At 46.0% G+C, this 22,294-nt stretch overlaps 1 protein-coding gene across 1 annotated transcript; it reads left to right on the top strand.

Annotated features, from left to right (window-relative positions):
- Positions 1-1,395: 1,395 nt before the first annotated feature.
- On the top strand, positions 1,396-21,363 carry IGFBP3 (insulin like growth factor binding protein 3). The gene is made up of 4 exons (XM_068152596.1): positions 1,396-2,351; positions 6,118-6,353; positions 9,714-9,833; positions 18,724-21,363. The coding sequence occupies exons 1-4, from the start codon at positions 1,976-1,978 to the stop codon at positions 18,847-18,849; spliced, it is 858 nt and encodes a 285-aa protein (XP_068008697.1). The 5' UTR covers positions 1,396-1,975; the 3' UTR covers positions 18,850-21,363.
- The last annotated feature ends 931 nt before the right edge of the window (positions 21,364-22,294 follow it).

Raw genomic sequence — 22,294 nt, 5'->3', positions numbered from 1 at the left:
CCTCACCATCCCCTTCCACATCACATCACATGTGGGCATCATATAGGACAGACACAAATTTTGGCATTTGTCAATCTGGATTTCCATCAAAGATAAGCTAAGCTCAAGGTAACGGGAAGCAAGATAAGATGGGTGAATGGGGGTGGAATTCACAGGGGTTATCAACAGAACATCAACACGGGCATGGCGCAAAAAGGACAGAGGGTTTCACTGTGGGGTTCTTTTGCTGTTTAGGATGGTGGGTTTTTTTCAGGATTTGGAAGGATATTGCAATGGAAACTGTTTTCTTATGGAAGGAGAGGTTGCATGGGTTCAGGAAACACTTTAAAAAGAAAGAGGAGGCACAGCCATGAGGCTGGGGCAGGACATGGACTGTGTCCTGTGCCAGAGAGCAACACTATATGTATATAGACATTTCCTCCCATCACCCTAGGAAAAGCAACTGTCTCACGTGCCATAAACTGCCCCAAATATATAGAATCATAGATTCATAAAGATTGGAAAAGACCTCTAAGATCAAGTTCAACCATCAACCCAACACCATCATACTCACTAAATGTCAGGCAGTGTTGCATGGTTTTTTAACACTTCCAGGGATGGTGACTCCACCACCTCCTGGGGAGCCTGTTCCAGTCTTTGTGAACCCTTCCAGTGAAGAAATTTTCCACAATAGTATTGAATCTGAATCTCCTCTGGCACAATTTCAGGCCATTTCTGCTCATCCTCACTTGATACTAGGGAGAAAAGACTGCTCCCCACCTGGCTTCAGCCTTCTTTTGGGGAGTTGTAGAGCGCAATAAGGTCGCCCTTCAGCCTCCTCTTCTGAAGACTAAACAGCCCCTCAATGTCTTTCTTGTGGTGAGGAGTCTAAAACTGAGCCCACAACTCCAGATGTGGCCTCACCAGTGCTGAGTCCAGGGTCCTGGTCCTGTTGACCACACCATTGCTGATTAACTGCTCTGAACGCGTGTTTGTGCCTATGAGCAAAGGCACAATTCCTCGGTAGCCGGGGTCTCAGCCCCACGGCAGAAAGGGTTGAGTACAGGGCACCCTCTGCAAGCTTTGCTCCGGCCTCCTCTCCCGCTGCCGGGGACACAGACAGAGGCACGGCGGGGACACGAACACACACAGAGCCACACAGGCTGCCCCTTTTCCCTCACAGCTGATCCCGAATGCCCTAACTCCCTCAGTACTGCCGCCGTACCCCCCCCCCCCCCCCCACCTCCGCTCCTTCCCTCCTCCCCGCTCCTTCCCTCCCCCCGCAGCGCCCTACGACCGAAACCTGCGCCTGGCTAGCCTGGAGCTTCCCGCCGCTCGTTACTCACGGCGCGGGGCGGGCCGGCGCAGCGGCCCCTATATAGGGGCGGGCCGGGGAGGCACGGAGGGGACAGATGGGCGCGGAGCGGAGCTGGAAGGCTACAGGCGAAGGGAATAAAGCCAGAAGAAACCTTGCTCTCTTACATTTTTTTCCCCCCTCTCCTCTCTCATAATTTTTTGTCTTTCCTCTTTTCCTCTTTTCTTTTCTCCTTTCTTTGCTGAGGAGTTTTTGACCAAGTTTTCTTCAGACCGTCTAGGCTTGGCTTTTTTTTTTTTTTTTTTTTTTTTTTTTCCCCTGAGTGTTGTGTGTGGCCAAAAAAAGAACCAACTTAGTGTCGAGCCAAGTGATTCAGGCGTTCTGCAGGGAGGAAGCAGGGAGAAAAGAAGGAAAAAAGTTGTCTTTGTTGCCAGCGAGCTCGTAACTACGTTTATGTGACCAAAGGCAGGCGACTGAAGAGCGGGGTGGTGCCGACGGCGCAGCCCTCTTGTCTCCCGGTACTGCTGGTGGGGCTCATCTCCTCGCAGCCCCCTCGGGTCGTGCCCGCCGCTCCGCTTGCCGACCCGCGGCCTCAGGCCGGGCTCCGCCTGTCCCGCTTCCTTTAGCCGGGGGTGTGCGGCGGCACCTCCCGGCGGCCCCCCTCCCGCTCCGCCCGTTGCCATGGTGCGGCGGCCCGGCGTGCTGTGGGCAGTGGCGGCGCTGGCGCTGCTGGTCCGGCGGGCGGCGGCGCTGGCGGGGCCGGTGGTTCGCTGCGAGCCCTGCGATGCGCGGGCGCTGCAGCAGTGCAAGCCCCTGCAGCCCGACTGCGCTGAGCAGGTGCGGGAGCCGGGCTGCGGCTGTTGCCTCACCTGCGCCCTGCTGCTGGGTCAGCCCTGCGGCATCTACACCGAGCGCTGCGGCGCCGGCCTCAGCTGCCAGCCGCGCCGCGAGGAGGCGAGGCCGCTGCAGGCGCTTCTGGAAGGCCGCGGGGTCTGCACCAACACCTCGGCGGGCGGCAAGCTGCGGGCTTTCCTCTTGCCCGGACCGCACGCTGCAGGTAAGGGGGCTGCGCCTCAGGATGGGGAGAGGGGGTGGTGAAACGTGAGGAGATCGTTCGCATGCACGCCTCTTGCCTTGTTCGCTGTTCCCTTGGTTTCTGTGAAGCTCAAACGCAAGTTTTCGGCATCAGGAGCGGCTTGCGGCAGAGCTGCCCCTCCGGAAAGGCCCCTCGCTCGCTGCCTTTCCCCGGCAGCCACGTAGCCGAGGCTGGGGTCGATTGGAAGCAGGCAAAGGGGAGATACAGCACAGATAGATATATTTATCTGTATGTCTGTGTGCCTTAACGTGTATGCTGTGAAAGAGCTGCTAGCAAAGGCGGCAGAGTTGCTCTTTGTGAAAGGAAATCGGGGGAAAGGATTGCGTGTTGGTTCTGCGGGTTCCTGGGGCTGGAAGGCTGCAGAGTGCTGGATGGAGAGAGACGGTGAAATCCTCTCCGTTTGGTCCCTGGTGTTCTTGGAGAGAGGGTGCAGGAAAGCTGTAGTGTGGGTTAACCCCACCCCGCGCAGCAGCTTGGCCAAGGCAGGGCAATACTATACACGAAGAACCAAAAAGGAAAAGAAGAAGCAGAAGGAGTTAAACATTTCTGTGGCCCGGGAAGGTGGTTATTCAGAACAAAGCCTTCGCACAGCAGTATTTAAGAGGACGTTGGGTTTTTTGCCTGCACTGCAAATAAATCGAAGCTTTCCTGTACCTCTTGGATGTCTTGTAAATGAGACGCCCACAGAGAGGGTTTTGTTTTGTTTGAAGAGGAAGGGACGGTTGGAAAAAGTTCTGTTAGCCTGCACATTGGGAAGCTTAAGACTGGGAAACTTGGGATTCAGATCAAGAAAGCACAGTCCCTGTGTGCAAACATTTCATTACACTGTTTGCTAACTAACAGCAAGTATGTTAACATTTATTTGATAGAAAAGTGTGTCAAAAGGCTTTCCACTGTTTGCATTTTTAAAGAGCCAGTGTTTTTGCTAAGTTGCAGGGACTTTTTGGCTGGCCTCTGCTTAGCCAAGGAAGCAGCACCAGTTCCCCAGTTATCTCTGACTCTCATGGCTGCCAGTTGCCTCATTCTAATTATTTATGCACTAGTCCCAAGCTGTGACAATTTGCATGAGAGTTCAGGGCTTCCTACTGAAGTTCTCTTTTTCGAACATGGAGCAGCATTCCTTGTCACATGAACATGGCTCTGCATGTTCATCCTTCCCGTGAGTTTGAAGGAAGGGGTCTTCTCCATCCTTGAGTTGGTGCTATTTAATGGAGGGGTAGTGCTTCTAGCAGTTGACTTAGAAAAAAGAGAAAGGGGAAGGCAGAGCTGCACTTTGCTGGAAGTCTTCCCACTTTCAGCCTAAATAGTCCAAATGCCAAGTTCCTGTTTCTGCACTCTTGGCTATGGGAGAACTCTAGTTTTGAAATCAGTAGATGCTTTGATTCCTCAAGAATGCAAAGTAGGACCCTTAGAGTTCGCAATCGAGAAGTGAAAGTTTTTAATGTGGTGTGCAAGAAGTAAGCTGAACCTGTGTGTGACCCATAGCATGTTCCTCAAAAAGACCTCTGCTTCCAGCTCCAAATCAAACACTCACATGATCTCCCTTACACACGGCTAGGTTACATTACTTCATACACTTTGGGTTGTTCCTAGTTGACAGAAATTGCCAGTAATCACTGTATATTACAGTAGCTTCTTCAGTGGCCTGTGAGGCCACTGACTGACTTTCCAGTTCATTTTTTGGGGGCACAGAAGGGTTAAGTATTGGTATGCATGTGTGACCCTTCTAATCTGCTTTTTAAAGAGAGCAGAGTAACTCTGGTAGCAGTTTTGTTTCTTCTAGGAGCAGGTAAAATTAACAAGGCACCAAATTTTATGTAACTGAGTTCATCACATCTGCTTTTCTGTTTGAAATGTGGCATTATGAGTGTCCCAAACTGGAGTGTAAGAAGTGCTGTTGAAACGTGATGGTTTTTCTAAACTGAAAGGACCAACCTGGGTGTTATTTCTTGTATATTAAGAATATTTTCTGCCTCTTTTTTTCTTTTTTTTTTTTTTTTTTTGGCAGAGGAGGCAAACTAATGAACTGGATTGACTAAACTTAGTAGGCATAGTATTTAGGAAATTCACGTTTGTAACGTTGTAACATTTTATTGTCATTTCTTCACTGACTTCATTGAGCTCGCCTTCAAACTTCATTGAGAATGTGGAGGAAAAAAACCCCACTGTTTAAAAACAGGACATTAAACCACTAAAAATATGTTCAAATACCGCTTAGAGTCTGAGTTATACCCACAAAAGCCAGGAAATTCAGACTTAAGACTTAAACTTCCTTAATCCATTTGCAGTGGGAGTTAGATTTTCCTGGTCAATTATGTCTATTGCCAGCAGTGGCTACACCAAAACCACCAGTACCAAGATGTTGACTGGGATCCTCCTCCTCGTGTGCCTCCCCTGTTCCTGTGCATTGGCAGCATCACTGTACTGCCTGTGTTGAAGTATTTAGAGCCAATGGGCTGTGTGAACGTGGGCTTTCAGGTTGAGTACTGAATTTCTCGGCTTTTGTGGTTTTTCAGTGAGCCACGAAGTAGAACTTTCATGCAGATTTCCAGGATGTTCCTTGCACAGCAGTTATCATTGTATACATTCCCAATAAGATTTCCTTAAATAAAACAACACCCTCCCCCAAGAAGGGCCAGCAGTCAAGGCAGCAACTAGTAGGACTGAGCTGCTTAGCTGATAGGAATATCCCATGTCGAAAAATTGTCTGGGGGAATGCAGTTTTGCTTCAGGAGCCTCCTGAGCGGGAGAAATGCAGTGTAGACAAATACCTCGGAAGGTACAGGAACATTGGGCTTATGCAGTAGTTTGGAAAAAATGTGCTTCCCCTGTGGGTTTTTTGTGGAGGGCAGTTTAAAGAGAAAATATTTTTGAAGCTTGTGATGAAAGCAGATGTTTTGTCCTTTTGGCACGGTTACAGCACGAATGGAATTTTTTTTGTCTGTTACTTTTAAAATGTGTTTTGCACACCTAGAAATGCTTCTGACTTAAATCGGTGGAAGAATGAAAATATGCTGGTTGGTTTTTCCCTTCCTGTATGTTCAATAAAATTAAGATATGAAAAAGCGTTGAAAAGAACTAATTGCAACCATGAATTTTGGTAGGATTTATTATATTAACACATCTTTCTGTAAAGAGGAAAAAAAAAAAACAAAATGATATCCCGGGAAGGACAAAGAGTCACACACTCCACTGCTAAGATACCCAAACCAGCCGCCTTGAACTAAAGCTGATTATATGGGGCTGAGCGGTCGCGGTGGGGGCAGCCCAGCGCTCTGTGCTGGGGCCGGCCCCCGGCTGTCCGGTGTGGCTGCTGGGGTTCCGCAGTGGGGCCTGCCCCGGGCTCCCCGGTGGGGCTGCAGCGGGCTCTGCGGTGGGGGCCTGCCGGGGCTCCTGCACCGTTGGCTGCACAGACCTGCCCCCTTCTGCCGGCGGGCGAAACTGCAGCCGGCAGCGAGGGGCGAGCAAGCGGACGGCGTGTGGCTTTGCAGAGTGGTGGGGGTGGCTGGCTTTAGGCCTTGGGTAGCCAGCACAGGCAGTGCTGGGGGTATCTTGCCAGGCTGACTGGGATGCTTCAGTTATCACAGTCACCGCTTGGCAGCAAAGGTGATCTTGCATGTGCAACAGGAAGTTCATCACTATTTTATCCAGGAAAATTAACCACCTAGACTAATGTGTCTGGCAATTGATTAACATTGTTTCTTCACTGCATTTGTTTTTCTTGAAGGGAATTCCAGTGATTCTGAAGAAGAAGACGACCAGAATAGCAGCAGCATCGAGAGTCAGGCTGTTCCCAACTCACACAGGGTGCCGGACTCCTCCAAATCTCATCCACCCCACATCAAAATAGACATCATCAGGAAAGTGCAAGCCAAAAACACACAGCGCTATAAAGTGGAATATGACTCTCAGAGCACGGACACACTGAACTTCTCTTCTGAATCCAAACAAGAGACTGAATATGTAAGTACAGTTGGGAATGGAAAGGCATTTCCCAGCCTCTGAGTCTCTGCATGTATGTGTATGCATGTTGTGTATGCGATAAGATATACTAAATAACTACATGGTGGAAATTATTGTAGCCATTTAGGGCTTTGTGCCTGTTTAACCAGTAAAATTATTCGATCTGCAAATGCCCGCAATCCGCAGATCACATTCTGAAAACATGGAGGCCTGACACAGTGATATTTGTATTGATAAAAGTGTGATTTTTTTTCACTGAGTCATTTCTCAGAGATCAAAAGTTCTTGTTGTTCCCCTCTGCTGATAATTACCACCACTCTGACATGGGACAGATTTAATAGTGTCATCATTAAATTTGGTTGCAAACACCATTATTGAATTGCAGTAATCAAAAGAAGATGTTTTATATCCAGTGTAGCAGCAGCACTGCGTTCATACTTCACAGCACAAGCCAAGGGAGGAAGACTTAGCCTGGGCTGAGGATTAGGGTCTTGACTGATCAGTTGTTGCTTGAATGATGTGCTGAATGGCACCTCCACTTGCAGTTTGGAGCTACTGCTTCCTGCCAGCTGTGCTCAGCAGATTTGTGGGACGGCCTGAGTGTGGTGAATCTGAGGAGAGGATAATTCCTCTTCCTGGATATCCTGGCTGATAACCACTGGGTTGTATTGTACCTGTGCCAGATGGCCTGGAAAATATGCCTGGATATACTTCAGTGTTGCATCAAAACAGTCATAGTGAAACCAGCCATGGCTTCCCATCTGCTAAAGAAGGTTTTGAAACATGTATGAGGTGGGAAGCTGTGTCTGAAGGGAGCATAGCCTGCAAGCTAACACAGCAAAGATGGTGAAGCTGTGCTTTTAATTTGTCACTGATGTCCAGCCATTTAGTAAAACCACTTTGGTGTGTGTCTTCCTCCCAAAACCATGAAGTAAACTACCTACAGTAAAAGAATGAGCTTTGATAGCTCTGTAGAAATAGGGTCCAGTCTCAACTAGAACCAACATTTCACTTCCATGGTAGTTGGGTGCCATATGTAAAAGGAGCACTGACTTGAAGTCTATCAGGGACAGGTGCCTTTTTCAGCAAATGTCCTTCTAGCTTTGTCTGCCTGTTAGCTTTTGATATTGATCTCTCTGACTTTGGAGACAATGAAAAGAAAAAAATAGCTAGTGTTTTTGCAGGCCTGCCTCAGGACCAAATATTTGACTGTATGTGATCTGCAGTCAGTGTGTCTGAGTAGTTTCACTTTTTAAAAGGAACTGCCAATGAAACCAGCAATTTAAAGTGTATGCTTGGACCTCATGAGAGTGATACTGAAGGAAAAGGTGAATGCAGCAAGAAAGGTCTCTGCTAATAAATAATAAAATCAAACTCCAGCAGAACTGTGGAGTCTATATGCTTTCAGACACTCACATGAAAGACATTTTACATGAGCAAACTGTTAATATTACCACTTGAAAGTATAAATGTCATTACTTCGCTATTTAAAAATGGCATCCAGTGAGTCTTTGTATTCATACAGCAACTTAAACATTTTAAAGCCATGCAGCTATGCAAAGGAATTGTTTTGGGTCCCAGCTGAGGCAGTGGGCTGGTAGACCCAGACAGTGATGTGCAAAGACAGCAGTGTAGCTAAGCAGAGAGTTTCTAGGGTGCTACTCTTGATCCCACTGCTGACTCCAACTACCTCCTTGGCCTCTGGCAAAATGGGAACTCCTCCACTCCTGGTTTTCTGACTATGTAGTGGGGCTTGTAATGCTTTACTCCCTACCCTGAAGGGCTGCAGTGAGAAAGAATTAGTTGGCGTTTGAGACATGCTCTTAAAAGTGCTCCTGGAAATTCTTTTTGGCTCATTGTCCTGGAGCCAATCCTTACTACATAGTTGCCAACCTTTTGGAGGTGGAGAAAGTGAGGCAGAAGGTGACATACTTATTTAATGAGGTGCTGGAGAAAGTCCAGAGAGGGGCAACAATGCGGGCAAAGGGTCTGGAGAAAAGGTCTGGTGAGGAGCAGCTCAGGAAACTGAGGTTGTTCAGTCTAGAGGAGGCTGAAGGGGAGACCTCATTGCTCTCTACAACTGCCTGAAAGGAGGCTGGAGCCAGGTGGGGTTTGGTCTCTTCCCCCATCCAACAAGCAATAGAAGGCAATAGCCTCAAGTTTCACCAGGAAAAGTATAGGTTGGATATTAGAATAAACTTCACAAGTGAAAGGGCTGTCAAAGACTGGCACAGGCTGCCCAGGGAGGTGGTTGAATCCCCATCCCTGGAGGTGTTTCAAAGAAGCAGAGATGTGGTGCTGAGGGACGTGGTTTAGCACCAAACTTGGCAGAGTTTGATAATAGTTGGACTCTGATCTGAAAGGTCTTTTCCAACTGAAACAATTCTATGAGCCTGTGATTCTGAGACTATGTGCAACCATTCCTTTGTGTGGCTTTCTCTGGTTCAGTCAAAATGGGAATTGTTGTCCAGAGCTGTGCTATTTATATATATATTATGCTGAACTACTTGTTTTCACTTAAATCCATCCCATTTAAGCTTTCAAATTCAGCAAAAGCATAAAAATCAAATGCTATTAGGGTAAATCTACCAAGCAGTGTCTTTCCAGTGGCCCACTTTCTTCTTTTCCTCTTAGTGCAAAGCCAGCTTTCCCAAACTTGAGCTGTGTTGTGTAGGATAGATGTACACACTGGGCACGGCTTCCCATAGCTATATGTGACTGTGATTTCAGCTGGGAATGCCAGTCCATGCTTCATCATGAGGCCTTTACTCTTCACAAATGGATTTATCCTCAATAAAGCAGGAAGTCAGAATTTTGTCTGTGATGCCATCAGGCTGTGGGAGCCAGGGCTGTTTAACTTAGAGAAGAGAAGGCTCTATGGAGGCCTTCTAGGGGTCTTTCAGTATCTGGAGGGGCTACAGGAGAGCTGGGAAGGGACTTTTTACATGGGCTTGTAGTAGTGGGACAAGGAGCAATGGATTAAAGCTGGAAGAGGGGAGATTTAGACTGGATATCAGGAAGAAATTATCTGCAGTGAGGGTGGTGAGACACTGGAACAGATTGCCCAGGGAGGCTGCGGGTGCCCCCATCATGGAGGTGTTCATGGCTGGGTTGGACAGGGCCTTGAGCAACCTGATCTAGTAGAAGCTGTCCCTGCCCATGGCAGTGACGCTGGAACTAGGTGATCTTTAAGGTCCCTTCCAGCCCAAACTATTCTGAAATTTTGACATATCCAGCTGTCCCTGTGTTCTGATGGAGCTGTTTGGGTTTGTGTTTCTTGTTCTCTAAAGATAATATTGACCATCACATGTAAGAGAGCTTTTGGGAATAAAAGTTCCATTTGTGTTTTCTAACACACAGGGTCCCTGTCGCAGAGAAATGGAAGACACTTTAAACCACCTAAAGATCCTGAATGTCTTGAGTCCCAGGGGCTTTCATATTCCAAATTGTGACAAGAAGGGGTTCTACAAGAAAAAGCAAGTAAGTACAGAGTCTTGATCATTTCAGTGAAAGCACTTCACCTGTTTTTGGCATCTTCACTGATGGGTCTTTCCAGCAAGGTGCATTAGGTATCATTTTGCAGAGAAGCTAGTTAATTTCCAGTTTTAGGACCTGATCTGATAGTGCTGAACCTCGTTAAGTGGGGACAGTGTTTTTATTTTCTGTTGGTCATGACAACAGATTCATTTGAGAAACTTCATACCTAATCACATATGGGTTGGCTGGTGTCCTAGATACTAATGCCCTTTGGTTTAAAAAAAGCAGTGCCTCTGTAATAAGCCACAGAGCTAAATGTTGCAGTTGCCATGTGACTGCAATAGATCAATGCTTTGAATTGTAAATAGCTGCTGGAGAGTTCCTAGAAGAACTGCCTTGGATCATGTTACAGAGAGCAACTTGAGAGAGGGATATATCTGTCCTTTATGTGCTACCCTGATTGCTTCCAAAATCCAGGTCATGTCATCAGGAAAGTGATACATCTAGGAGTTACTCTGCGGCAAAAGATGACTTCTCAGCCCTCTCTGTTTCTGGGGTTATGACCTTTCTTGACAAATGCAGACCTAAACTGCAAATATTTCTGCTGTAGTTGTGTCAGCTTGAGCTATGGCATCATTCCTCATTCAGTGCTACCATTGAAACTCCTGAATTCTGGACCTTGGGCAGTGCAAGACATGCCAAGTTCTTTGCTTAGCATGTATACCACATCTAATTCCAGTGTTTAGTTAGTGACCTGCCTTCAAATGTGTGTCTTGGAATAATGCCAAAATTTTCTGAATTCCAAAGTTTAAGTTTTTCATTGAGTCATTTGGTTGGAAAAGACTTTTAAGATCATCAAGTCCAACCATTCTCAAACTCTACCAAGTCTGATACTAATCCATGTCCCGCAGCACCACATCTCTGCCTCTTGGAAACACCTCCAGGGGTGGAGATTCAACCACCTCCCTGGGGAGCCTGTGCCAGTCTTTGGAACCCTTTTGGTGAAGTTTCTAATAATATCCAAACTAAACCTCCCTTGGTGTAACTTGAGGCTGTTTCCTCTCATCCTGTCACTTGCTAACTGGGGAAAGAGACTGATGTCCTGTGGCTCCCAACCTCCTTTCAGGCAGTTGTAGAGAGCAATGATGTCTCCCCTCAGCCTCCTCTTCTGAAGACTAAACAACTCTGGTTTGCTCAGCTGCTACTCACCAGATCTGTTCTCCAGACCCTTCACCAGCTTCATTGCCCTTCTTTGGATACACTCCAGCACCTCAATGTCCTCCTTGCAATGAGAACCCCAAAACTGAACCCAGTACTTGCGGTGGGGCCTCACCAGTTCTGAGTATGGGAGAACAATCACTGCCCTGGTTCTGCTGGCCACACATTCCTCAAGGCAAACCCTTTGGAAGGGACAGATTTTGTTTGTGTAGTATCTTCTCTCCCATTTGGGTTCACATGGGTCACCCTCTTTCTCTGGGAACCAGAGGATTTATTGGCTCTGTTACTAGCTAATGCTGTTCATTGATTGGAAGTGAGAGGCTAAGCTCTAACTAGACAATCTTATTTTAGGGATGATATCTCTCCACTTTTTGGCTTTCAGCTCTCAGAAACAGCCTTTCCCTTTTGGGTATTCCCTGGAGCTCTGAATTAAGCTGGCAGTGTCAGGTGGGATGTTTGCAGTAAGGGGAGGTTTCCAGCCTTCCCTTCTGCCATCAGCCCAGCATTGACTGCACTATTTGACCTTCTATGCACACTGCTGAGCTTGTCTACGCTCCCCAGTTTTTCCTGAGCAGGTGGTGGCAACTCCCAAGCAGGGACAGAGTTTCTTTTTGTTTGGAGTTTTGACAAGTCTGTGCCATTGATGTCCCACTGCGTGTAAAGCAGCAAAGAGTAGTGCTCGCATCTTGGCCTGTTTGCTCTGAAATGGTTGGGCTGCCGAGAGGAGTGAGCCTGGGCCTGTGCTTTTTGTCTGTGCCATGAAAGCTTTTGCTTAGTGAGTCCAGAGCAGCACAGCATTTAGCTGTGTTGAAGGCACACAGGCCTACAGTTGCCCTTTTCCTGTTCTACATATTACAGAAGCCTGCAGATTGGTATTTACTTTGTTCAGTAGATCTTCCTTTCATCTGCCTTCAGACTGAGGTTTTTTGCTCCATCAGCAAAAAGCTGGTGGTTTGCAGGCAGCCTGCAGCTTGTGTGTGTAGTAAAGTAGAACTACAGTAAGCACGTCTTAAAGTGCCTGGCTTTAAAGAATGACTGTACTTGAAAGGGCAGTCATAGTTCTGCTGCTGAGGTAGGAAAAAACCCCAAAATGTGGAAGAAAAAGACCCAGGAAAGATGGCTAACTTACCTAGTCATTGTTCCTGGTAGCTGATTGATGTGAATAAGGTGCAGAACATAGACATGGCTTCTGCCCTTCGTGCAGTGTCTCTGCAGTCTGGAGACCTTTGGATTGCTTTAGCAAAGGCTCCTGCACCATATGCAACAGCAGTCAGCAAACACAGAGGGTGAAGAAGCATACCTGGCCAACCTCTTGAAGCACCCTCCCAATTTTCGTAGTGGAGACAGCTCAGGGTGTTGTAGGAGATGCCCACAGATGAGCCCCATGTGAGTAAAACATTTGAGATGAAGTGCAGTTGGAGTGCTTCTCCTGGAAGTGAACCTCAATCAACCCTGGAAGCAGGTTTTAAAGGGTGGGGGTCACAGAGGCAGGCTGCTTCTTATGGGAGCAAAATACAACCCCAAAATAATGTATTGCAGTTGCCCTCAGAGAATTAACTCTGAGGGGAAAAAAAAAAGGCACAGCAGTTTTAGGAGTGAGTCCTGTCCAGGCTGAATTCACTGTCCACAAGGCAGTGTGATATTTGTGTGTTTTTCCTTCCCTTTTTGGAGCATCAATGTGTAGGTCTGATATTCTTGGATCTGTGAGCAGATGTCTAATCTCCTTAACAGAATGCTAGGCTATTTTATTAATTTCCTTCAGTGCTATTATTGGCAGCATTCAATCTGTAATTCAATTACATTCTGTTGTGACAGCAAAATTCAGAAGAATAGGTTAGGAAACAATAAATCCATCCAAACCCAAGTGTGAGCTAGGCATTTTTAATTCTGAAAACAGCTGCCAAAGCCACTGTCTAGGATAATAATGTAGATAGGTGTGTGCTAGTAGGAATCTGATAAATTATAATCACCCTGGGAACCATCAAAACTGATTCAGAAGGCACTTTAGCTGTTAGTACTTTCAGCCTTCCTGGTCACCTGCAGTTATTTTTCCAGACATTTGTGGATATCTAGAAATGAACCTCTCAGGAATAACCATGGGAAATAATAATCATATGATGTTAAGAACATAAATTGAGCTGTAGGGTATAACATGCAAAATATTTCACATGTTGTGTTTATGTATAAACTTTTAAAGTCAGACCTATTAAAATTTAGAGTCCTTGTCTTAATAAATCACATGTGTAAGGCTCTATTGTTCAGCCCTGGTGTTTGGGGATATTTATGTGGAATAGGTAGGCAGGCAGGCCTGTTTCTGCCTCAAGCATGGAAAAGGGGGGAAGGAAAAAAAAAAAAGGGGGGTTTTGATGAAATTAGAATTATTATGCAGGGCAATTACCAGAATTGCCCTGTATTTGTGTCCTGGACCCAGATACTCACCTAAATGCGAGCTGGCATTGTTCCACAGAAAACAGAGCTGGGCTTGGCGGGAGCCAAACGGCCTGAGGTATATGTCAGTGCTGTCTGCTGTCTATTCCAGGAGACCACAGTTGTAGCTCCACAGAGACCTCTGGGCTGACCAGGAATTCAATGGGATACCATATGCTTTGCTGTGCCCCACAAATGCCTCTGTGGCATTTCTTTGTGGAAGGGAGAGGAGCAGGTGGCATGGAAGCTGGCAGCTGGTGCTCCTATCAGAAGTAATTACTGGCTCCACTGCTTGGGCAGTTTTCCAGCTTTTTGGACTTCTGAACTCATGCAGAAGTGTTGAGCAGTGCCATGAAATCTGTGTGGAGTGCAAAATTCATTAGAGAGGTTATTAAGCAATTGTATTTTTTCTGTGTGAACCTGCCACCACTTCTGTGGGGAAGTCCCCATCACAGGAAGGACATAAAATTGTTGCAGCAAGTCCAGAGAAGGGCCACAAGGATTACTGAAGAGCTGAAGCACCTCTGCTATGGGGGTAGGCTGAGGGAGCTGGGATTCTGCCTTGAGAAAAGATGACTCTGAAGGGACCTTATAGCTGCCTTCCAATACCTGAAGGGAAGCTTGCAGGAAAGCTGGAGAGGAACTTTTTGTAAGGGTGTCTAATGACAAGACCATGAGGAATTTTTTTTAAGCTGAGGGAGGTTCAGACTGGATCTTTGGAAGGAGTTCTTCAGTCCAAGGGTGGTGAGACTCTGGAACGGGTTGCCTAGAGTGGTCATGGATACTCCCCTTCCTGGAGGTGTTTAAGGCCAGATTGGATGTGCCTTTGGGCAACCAAGTCTAGTTGTGAGGCAGCCCTGCCCATGCCAGGGGGGTTGGAGTGGATGATCTCCATGAATGCAACTAGCTGCTTTGGGATGAAAGCATGAGTGGTGTATCAGAAGTGTTTTCTTATTGCCAGCATGACCCAGGGGGGAGCACAAAATGGCGGCTTGGAGAAAGTGAAATTGTGTCCTCACAGAGCTTATTTCAGCTGTAGAATCATCTAAGCATTTTGTTCTCCAGATAAAGTTTCTAGAAGAAAAAACAAACCAAAACAACAACCAAAACTATAAGTATGGGAGATGTCCCTGCAGATGAACTGCACGTGGTTCTGAAACCCAAAAATCAATTATGCAAATGTAAAATGCAATCAGACACTCCAGTGACATGAGATAACTTTAATTGATCATTTGTTTTGAGAATGATGCAAGCCTATGAATCAGCAAAGGTTGTGTAACAGACTTCATATCATGCTGCTAAACGGGGAGGCTGTGTTACTATTATTAGTAGAAGTATAGTTTCATTGCCCAAGCACCAGGCTGGCAGCCAGAAGCCCTGCGCTCAAATTCCAGCTCCATCTATGCCTTCTCTCTTAAGAAAAACAACTCAAGAACTGCTGCCTCAGTTTCCTTTTCTGTCAGATTTTTAGTCATACAGAGGTTGGTGTTGATGAATTCTTCAGTTCTGAGCACAAACAGCTTAAACCACCAAATGTTGATACCACTGAAGGTAGGGTCCAGTCCATTTGACACCAAAATAGAAGGAGAACTTCCCACTGACATCAATGGACTTTGAGCAGTCCCTCACAGACCTACTAGAGAGTAGGCACAAGCCCAGGCTGGGTTGTTCAGACAATCAATATCAGTTGTAAAACTTGAAGGTGTAAAGACTTAGTGTAGAAAATCAGGCCAACAGGTAACAGGAACTCAAATGCAGTTCATCACATTGTTTGTCAAATTGCTAATGCAGCTATTCCCTCAATAGGTTTGAACATCTTCAGCCTGGCCTAGAACAAGATGATAGGGTAATTTAAGCTTGATCTTGGTGTGGAGTCATAGAATCATTGACTTGTTTGGTTTAGAAATAACTTTTAAGACCATCAAATCCAACCATTCTCTAACTCTACCAAGTCTGGTGCTTACCCATGGCCCTCAGCACCACATTTCAGCCTCTTTGAAACACTTCCAGGGATAGGGATTCAACCACCTCCCTGGGGAGTCTGTTTCAGTCTTGGAGAACCCTTTCAGTGAAGAAGTAGCTTCTAATATCCAAGCTAAACCTCCCCTGGTGCAACTTGAGGCCATTTCCTTTCCTCCTATCACTTGCTCCTAGAGAGAAAAGACCAACCCCCACCCAGCTACTTTCAGGGAGTTGTAGAGAACAGTCTCCTTTTCTCCAGAGTGAACAACTCCAGCTCCCTGAGCTGCTTGTCACCAGACCTGTTCTCCAGACCCATCACCAGCTTTGTTGCCCTTCTCTAGACATGTTCTAGTACCTTAGTGTATTTCTTCCAGTGAGGGCCCCAAAACTGAATTAGTCCTCAAGCTGTGGCCTCACCAATGCTGAGTTAAAGGGGACAATCCCTTCCCTGGTCCTGCTGGCCACACTATTGCTGTTCCAGGCTAGGATGCTGCTGGCCATCTTGGTTGTCCTGTTGCTGTCCATTTCTGTGGGGCTAGAGCAGAAGGACTGCAAACTCAGAGAAGAGAAGGCATTGTATGATTGCTGCACTAGGCTTGTTACTCAAAAATGTACCACAAGGGTAGATTAATTTGCAATTAGGGTGATTAACATTACTTCATCTACTCTAAAATAAAATAAACAAGATGGAAACTTGTTACAAAATTTGTATCTAGCATGTCATCTACTCTCATTTGTTCCACAATTTCCTAGGGAACACTGTGTACCCTTCCCCATGCTGCCACAAATTAATTGGCTTGGGCCCAGTGTGCTGGTGCAAGCTGTCCCAGGAGTGACCCTGTATGCACAGCTCCCTCCAAAATGCCCCCTTTTCACCTGAGCTCCTAAGCTAAATGTGGAAATGGTCAGGCACTTTGGGCAGCATGTGAAGCCCAGTGTTTGCTTGGCGTTTTCTTATGTACTTCCATGGAGAAGAGCCTCTGTTATGTAAGCTGCGTGGGAGATTGGGACACTCCTGTTAGATGCTGAAGAAAAAATTTGCCTGACTGGTACCAGCCTGAACCTCTGAAATACTTGAATTGCTGTGAATGTGATCTGGGAGACATCATTTGTTCTGCTTGCATGTTAGGCTTTGCAGTGTTGACAGCTGTTACCTGGCTTCAGCCTAGTCTGTCTTTTTTCATAGAATTGTTTGGGTTGGAAAAGACCTCTAAAATATTGAGTGCAACCACTGGCCTAACACCACCATAGCCACTAAACCATGTCCCTAAGTGTCATGTCCACACATTTCTTGAGCACCTTCAGGGGTGGTGACCACTATCTCTAAGGGCAGCCTGTTCCAATGCCTGACCACTCTAAAGCAGTTTTTCCCAATATGCAACCCAAACCTCCCCTGGCACAATTTCATGTTGGTGATGCAACAGATGAAACCTCAGTCTTTGAAAAAGCTGATGCTTGCAGTTTGCAGTGAGCCCTGCATCACCAAATCTCAAAGTAGGAGCTGGTGTGGAGGCAATGAGGTTAATGGTGGCAAACCCAGTAAGATAACATGTCCCGGAGACATGGGTCTTTCAAGTAGGTACAAAAGCCTTGCAGGGACCCAGAGGTTCACAGTATGTAACTGTCCAGGGAAGCACACTGAATGTAGCCTGTGGCATGTCACCTCCTACAGTCTAGTTTCTGTCACTGTTGATTCCTAGGCGCTTCTGTGACCACTTAGCACATATTGGACTTAATAATGTTTTTTTACCGCCATGCTATTCCTAAAGTTTGGTGTGGCTGCCTCTAGGAGGAATCAGGTTGTTCAGCATTGCTGGCAAATCCCACCAGGCAACTTCTAAAGCTGACATCTGTTATAGATCAGTATGGAAGCACCTTATTTATAGGCAAAGACCAGTGTAAAGTTCTAGCACACCTAGCAGTTGTTGAAGTGATGACCCCAGCACAGAAGGATTATGTATCTGTTGATAAATGACAGCTACAGTATGGAAATGCCTCCAGCCAACAGATGCACACCAAGGCTGTTTATTGCTGCAGCATTTGGCTTTTCCAGACCTGTGCTTCAGTGTAGAACAAAGCCCTTAACTGTCTGTCCCAAAGATAGGCCCCACTCACCCACCTGCATCATTGTAAGCAGTGCTGGTATTCAAAGTGGGTATTCAGTCACAAGTGATGTTCCCCAGAGCTCAGTGCGGGAGTCAGCTCTTGTTAACATCTTTATCAATGAGCTGGAGAGGAGGGAACTGAGTTTGCAGATGACACTGAGATGGGAAGAAGTGTTGATCTGCTGGAGGCTCTGCAGAGGCATCTAGACAGGCTAGATTGTTGAGCCACAACCAGTTGTGTGAGATTCAACAAGCCCAGGTGCTGGATCCTGAACTGGGGTCACAACAACCCCATGAACGCTCCAGGCTTGTGGCAGAATGGCTGGAAAATTCCCAGCAGAGGAAAACCTGGGAATGTTGACTGACAGCCAACTGAACATGAGCCAACATGTGCCCAGGTGGCCAAGAAGGCCACCAGCATCTTGGCCTGGATCAGGAATAGTGTGACCAGCAGGACCAGGGCAGTGATTGTACCTCTGTATTCAGCACTGGTGAGGCCACACCTCAACTACTGGGTTCAGTTTTGGAGCCCTCACTCCAAGAAAGTCATTGAGGTGCTGAAACAGGTCCAGAGAACAGGGCTGGTGAGGAGCAGCTGGAGGGTTGTTTAGTCTGGAGAAAAGGAGGCTGAAAGAAGACCCCACAGCTCTCTTCAAGCACCTGAAGGGAGGTTTGAGCCTATTTTCCTTAGTAAGAAATGATAGGACAAGAGGAGATGTCCTCAAGTTGCACCAAGGGAGGTTTAGCTTGAATATAAGAAGAAACTTTTTGACTGAAAGGGTTCTCAAAGACTGTAACAGGCCCCTCCAGGGAAGTGGTTGAATACCCATCCCTGGAGGTGTTTCACAGCTGCAGAGGTGTGGTGTTGAGTAACACGGTTTAGCACCAGACTTGGTAGAGTTAGAGACTGGTTGGACTTCATGATGTTAGAGATCTGTTCCAAGCAAAGCATTTGTATCATTCACACTGTGATGCCCAACAGCAGGGAATGGTCCATCAGGTGTTCAGGTTATTTTTAGACCAGTTTTGTGGCGTAATTAGCCCCAGAGGGTGAATGGGCAAAGGAGGTTGCCCTTGATTGCCATGCTTTGTATTCAGTCAGGTGTAAGCCAGACATGGAATTAGAGGTACCCAATGAAACAAAAGGAGTGCTGCTAACTGGGCCTTGTCTTCTCTTGCAGTGTCGTCCATCCAAGGGCCGGAAGCGAGGCTACTGCTGGTGCGTGGATAAGTATGGCCAGCCACTTCCTGGCTACGACAGCAAGGGCAAGGGAGATGTCCACTGCTACAACTTGGAAAGCAAATGAGGGCTGGCTGCCGGCTCTTCTGGCACATGTGCATGGCCGTTGAACCTCGCAGAGACCTTGGAGGGGCTGGGCAAGCGCTGTGGACTGCAAGAAGTGAGGAGCTCTTGTCTGCTACGTCGGGGGATGGGGAGCTGCAACCGCCACAGGCTCTACTGCAGCTGCACCCTGCCACCCACATGCTTTGGGCTTCCTACGGACGTGTAGGGAGCTCTGGATTCCCACCCAAACCTGCACTATTGATACCCAGAGAGAGAGAGAAGAACAAAAGGCACTTCAGAATGGATTCAGGGAGTCTCCACTGACTGTTGGAAAGAACAGCCTGTGACCAATTCGATCCCAAAAGATACTGTTGTGGGTTTACTTTTTTTTTTTCTTTCTTTTTTAAAGAGTTGTAAACTTGTAAAAGTATTAAAGCAAAAAGAAACCAACAAAAACCCCACAGGGATTTAAAGGTTGGTTTGTTTTGGGGTTTTGTTTGTTTGGTTTTTTGGTTGGTTTTATTTTTTTACAGCTCTGATGGGAAACTTAAATCTTCACGGGTAAAAAGTTTTATAGAAATCTGAAAGAACTTTTTAAAGAAGCATATTTCTGAACTAAAAGACGTGGCTAATTTCCCCCCCCCCCCCCCCCCCCCCCCCCGTAAAATATATTATGACTATTCTGTTTAGTCTGTATTTAATATAATTGTGTTGGGGTTTTTTTTTAATTTGTTTGTTTGTTTTTTTAAATAAACCTTATTTAAATGTAACATGTGAATACCAAATATCAGGCAATAATTATCCTTCTGTAGGCAAAGAGGAAGTTAAGGGTATGGAATGATTTACGGATATGTATAGATCCATCTGCACACACCCACTGACCTGTTCTAGGCAATGGGAAGGAATTTGTGGAGCCAAGGATGTATTTCCAGAAGTGATGTTGGGATAGGATGAGGGGCAATGGATTAAAGCTGGCAGAGGGGAGATTTAGACTGGTTATCAGGAAGAAATTCTTTGCAGTGAGGGTGGTAAGACACTGGAACAGATCGCCCAGGGAGGCTGTGGATGCCCCCTTCCTGGAGGTGTTCATGGCTAGACTGGACAGGGCCTTGAGCAGCCTGGTCTAGTAGGAGCTGTCTCTGCCTGTGGCAGGGGGGCTGGAACTAGGTGATCTTTAAGATCCCTTCCAACCCAAACCATTCTATGATTCCATTAATTGTTTCTTTTTTTTTTTTTTAATTGAATTGAATTCAAACATCCAAACATCAAGATAATAGTTCTCTCTCTTTTGTTTGTTTGTTTGATTGTGATTATTTCATTGGTATTTCTAACATACCCGTCACTGAATTGTGCCACTGGAAAGGATTCAGTGTTGCACTGATGCTGTCCGTAAAGCCTTCTTGCCTCTGTTCTTCACTTCAGTTTGTGCAGCAGGACTCACATTTCCTGCTCATGCTAACAGACAAGAAAAAATTGGCCATTCCACTGCCAGCCCTTTTTGAGTTGCTCACTTATTTTGAGAAGCTGTTACCTACTCTCTGTCACCTTGGTACACTCTACCAAAAGCAGACATTCTGTTTGAGGAACTCCCGTGTCAGACGCCGCCCAGGAGATGGCGGGGCGGGGGGGATTGCGAACTCTTTGTTGCTTGCTTTGACTTTGGTAGAAATGATTCACCTGCATCTAAGCGTAGGACTAAGGCCCCTTGGGCTTAAAGACTGAATCCAATTTACTGCCACGATGTTGTATGTCCTTTTCATTGGAAGTGAAGGGATTTGGTTTCGTGCTATGCTTTCAGATGAGGAAGACTTGGGCAAAGTTTCTCCTGTTTGGCTTGAGGCTGATTGTTTGCTGAACTTGACAAACAAATTCTGTCTGATGATGACACCAGGAGAAGCAAAAGAGGGCGGCCGGTGATCTGTAACATCTCTCTGGAAAGTAATGCCATATTTTGTATATGTATTTATTTATATATTTTATATAAATATGTTATATATTTATATAAATATATAATATATTCTTATATGTGTCACTATTGATGTTTGATGTCACTGTGGAAAAAAAAAACAACAAAAAAGAAAGAAAAAAAGAAACCAGCAACACTGTAATTTGCTGTTGGGTTGGGAAATCTCTGGAGACTGAGGGTGGGAGGTTTCCAGCTGGATGTGCTGATGGGGACAGAAGACTGTGGGGCTGAGGAGCCTGTTCTTCTCCCATCTGGTGAATTCCAATACCCCTTGTTCCTGCCAGCAGTGGCAAATGTCTTGAAGCACTTGACATTCTTCAAGAGCTTCAAGAGCTCTTGACACTTTCTTTCAAGACCAGGTTGGGTGGGTGCTGGTCTTTTCTCCCTAGGAACAAGTGATAGGACAAGAGAAAATGGCCTCAAGTTGCATCAGGGGAGATTTAGGTTGGATACTAGAAGAAGTTTCTTCCCTGAAAGGTTTATCAAAGATGGGAACAGGCTCCCCAGACGCAGAGATAAGGTGCTGAGGGACATGAATTTTGCACCAGACTTGGTAGAGTTAGAGAATAGTTGGGCTCAATTAAATGTCTTTTCCAGCTGAAATGATTCTGTGATTCTGTGACAGGAGGGCTGGAATTACATGATCTTTACTCCTCAAGAACAGTGATCTAACAAAGCCAGGTTGGATGGTGCCTGGAGGAACCTCATCTACTAAGAGGTGTCCGAGCCCATGGCAGGAGGGTTGGAACTAGATGATCTTTAAGGTCACTTCCAACTTAAACATAGAAACATTTGGCTACCATCAATCAGATGTTTATAAAACCTTACACCCAAGTTTATTTGTTAGCTGAACAGCCTTGTGTGGCTTCTGAGCATCCTCTTAACTATATGAGTTCACATCACCATTGCAACTGAGGCTTTTTAACCTCAGAGTAAGGAAGCTTCTGTGAAGTGTTACTTTCTGCAGGCTAACAGAGATTTCCTAACAGATGGTCACAGAAAGCTTTGTGAGGTCAAGACTCCAATATTTTTATTTCTAGTGCAAATGATTTGTTGGCAAAAAAAAAAAAAAAAAAAAAAAAAACCAAACCAAAACAAAAAAAACCCAAACAGTAAGTTCTGGGCCTTTTTGGTTTTATAAGCAGTTGTAAAGCAGTTCATTTCCCATCCTTTCACAGAGGGAAGAAAGTTAAATACAAAGCAGTATTTAGGCAGGTAACCATAGAAAGGAAAATGAAGGTCAGGTTCAGGAAAGTTAGTCTTTTGCCTTATTTTATTTCTAATTGTTTCCTGAGCCTTCTGAAAAAGAAAAGCAACTTCTCATCCCTCTTCACCCCCACCCCCCACCCCCAAAAAAAAGGTTGATGGATGCCTTGCAGGCCACGTTTTACCAGCATGCAAGAAATTTTCAAATTGGTTGATGTATTTTGTGAAGTTTTTCAGCTTTTGGTGTTTTGAACTGCCATGAAAGACAAGGCCATGTAGAAGCAGTTGGCTAGTA

Source organism: Melanerpes formicivorus, unplaced genomic scaffold, assembly GCF_026170545.1.
Source record: "Melanerpes formicivorus ecotype bairdi unplaced genomic scaffold, bMelFor1.0.p_v2 SCAF_24, whole genome shotgun sequence".
NCBI lineage: Eukaryota > Metazoa > Chordata > Aves > Piciformes > Picidae > Melanerpes > Melanerpes formicivorus.
This window is presented reverse-complemented; position numbering and strand designations above follow the sequence as displayed.

Excerpts from the sequence above, each read along its gene's own strand:
- IGFBP3 (XM_068152596.1), top strand. The coding sequence starts at position 1,976 with ATGGTGCGGCGGCCCGGCGTGCTGTGGGCAGTGGCGGCGCTGGCGCTG. Across the intron at positions 6,354-9,713 it reads CCAAACAAGAGACTGAATAT|GGTCCCTGTCGCAGAGAAAT; the intron begins GTAAGTACAGTT and ends TCTAACACACAG. Across the intron at positions 9,834-18,723 it reads GGTTCTACAAGAAAAAGCAA|TGTCGTCCATCCAAGGGCCG; the intron begins GTAAGTACAGAG and ends CTTCTCTTGCAG.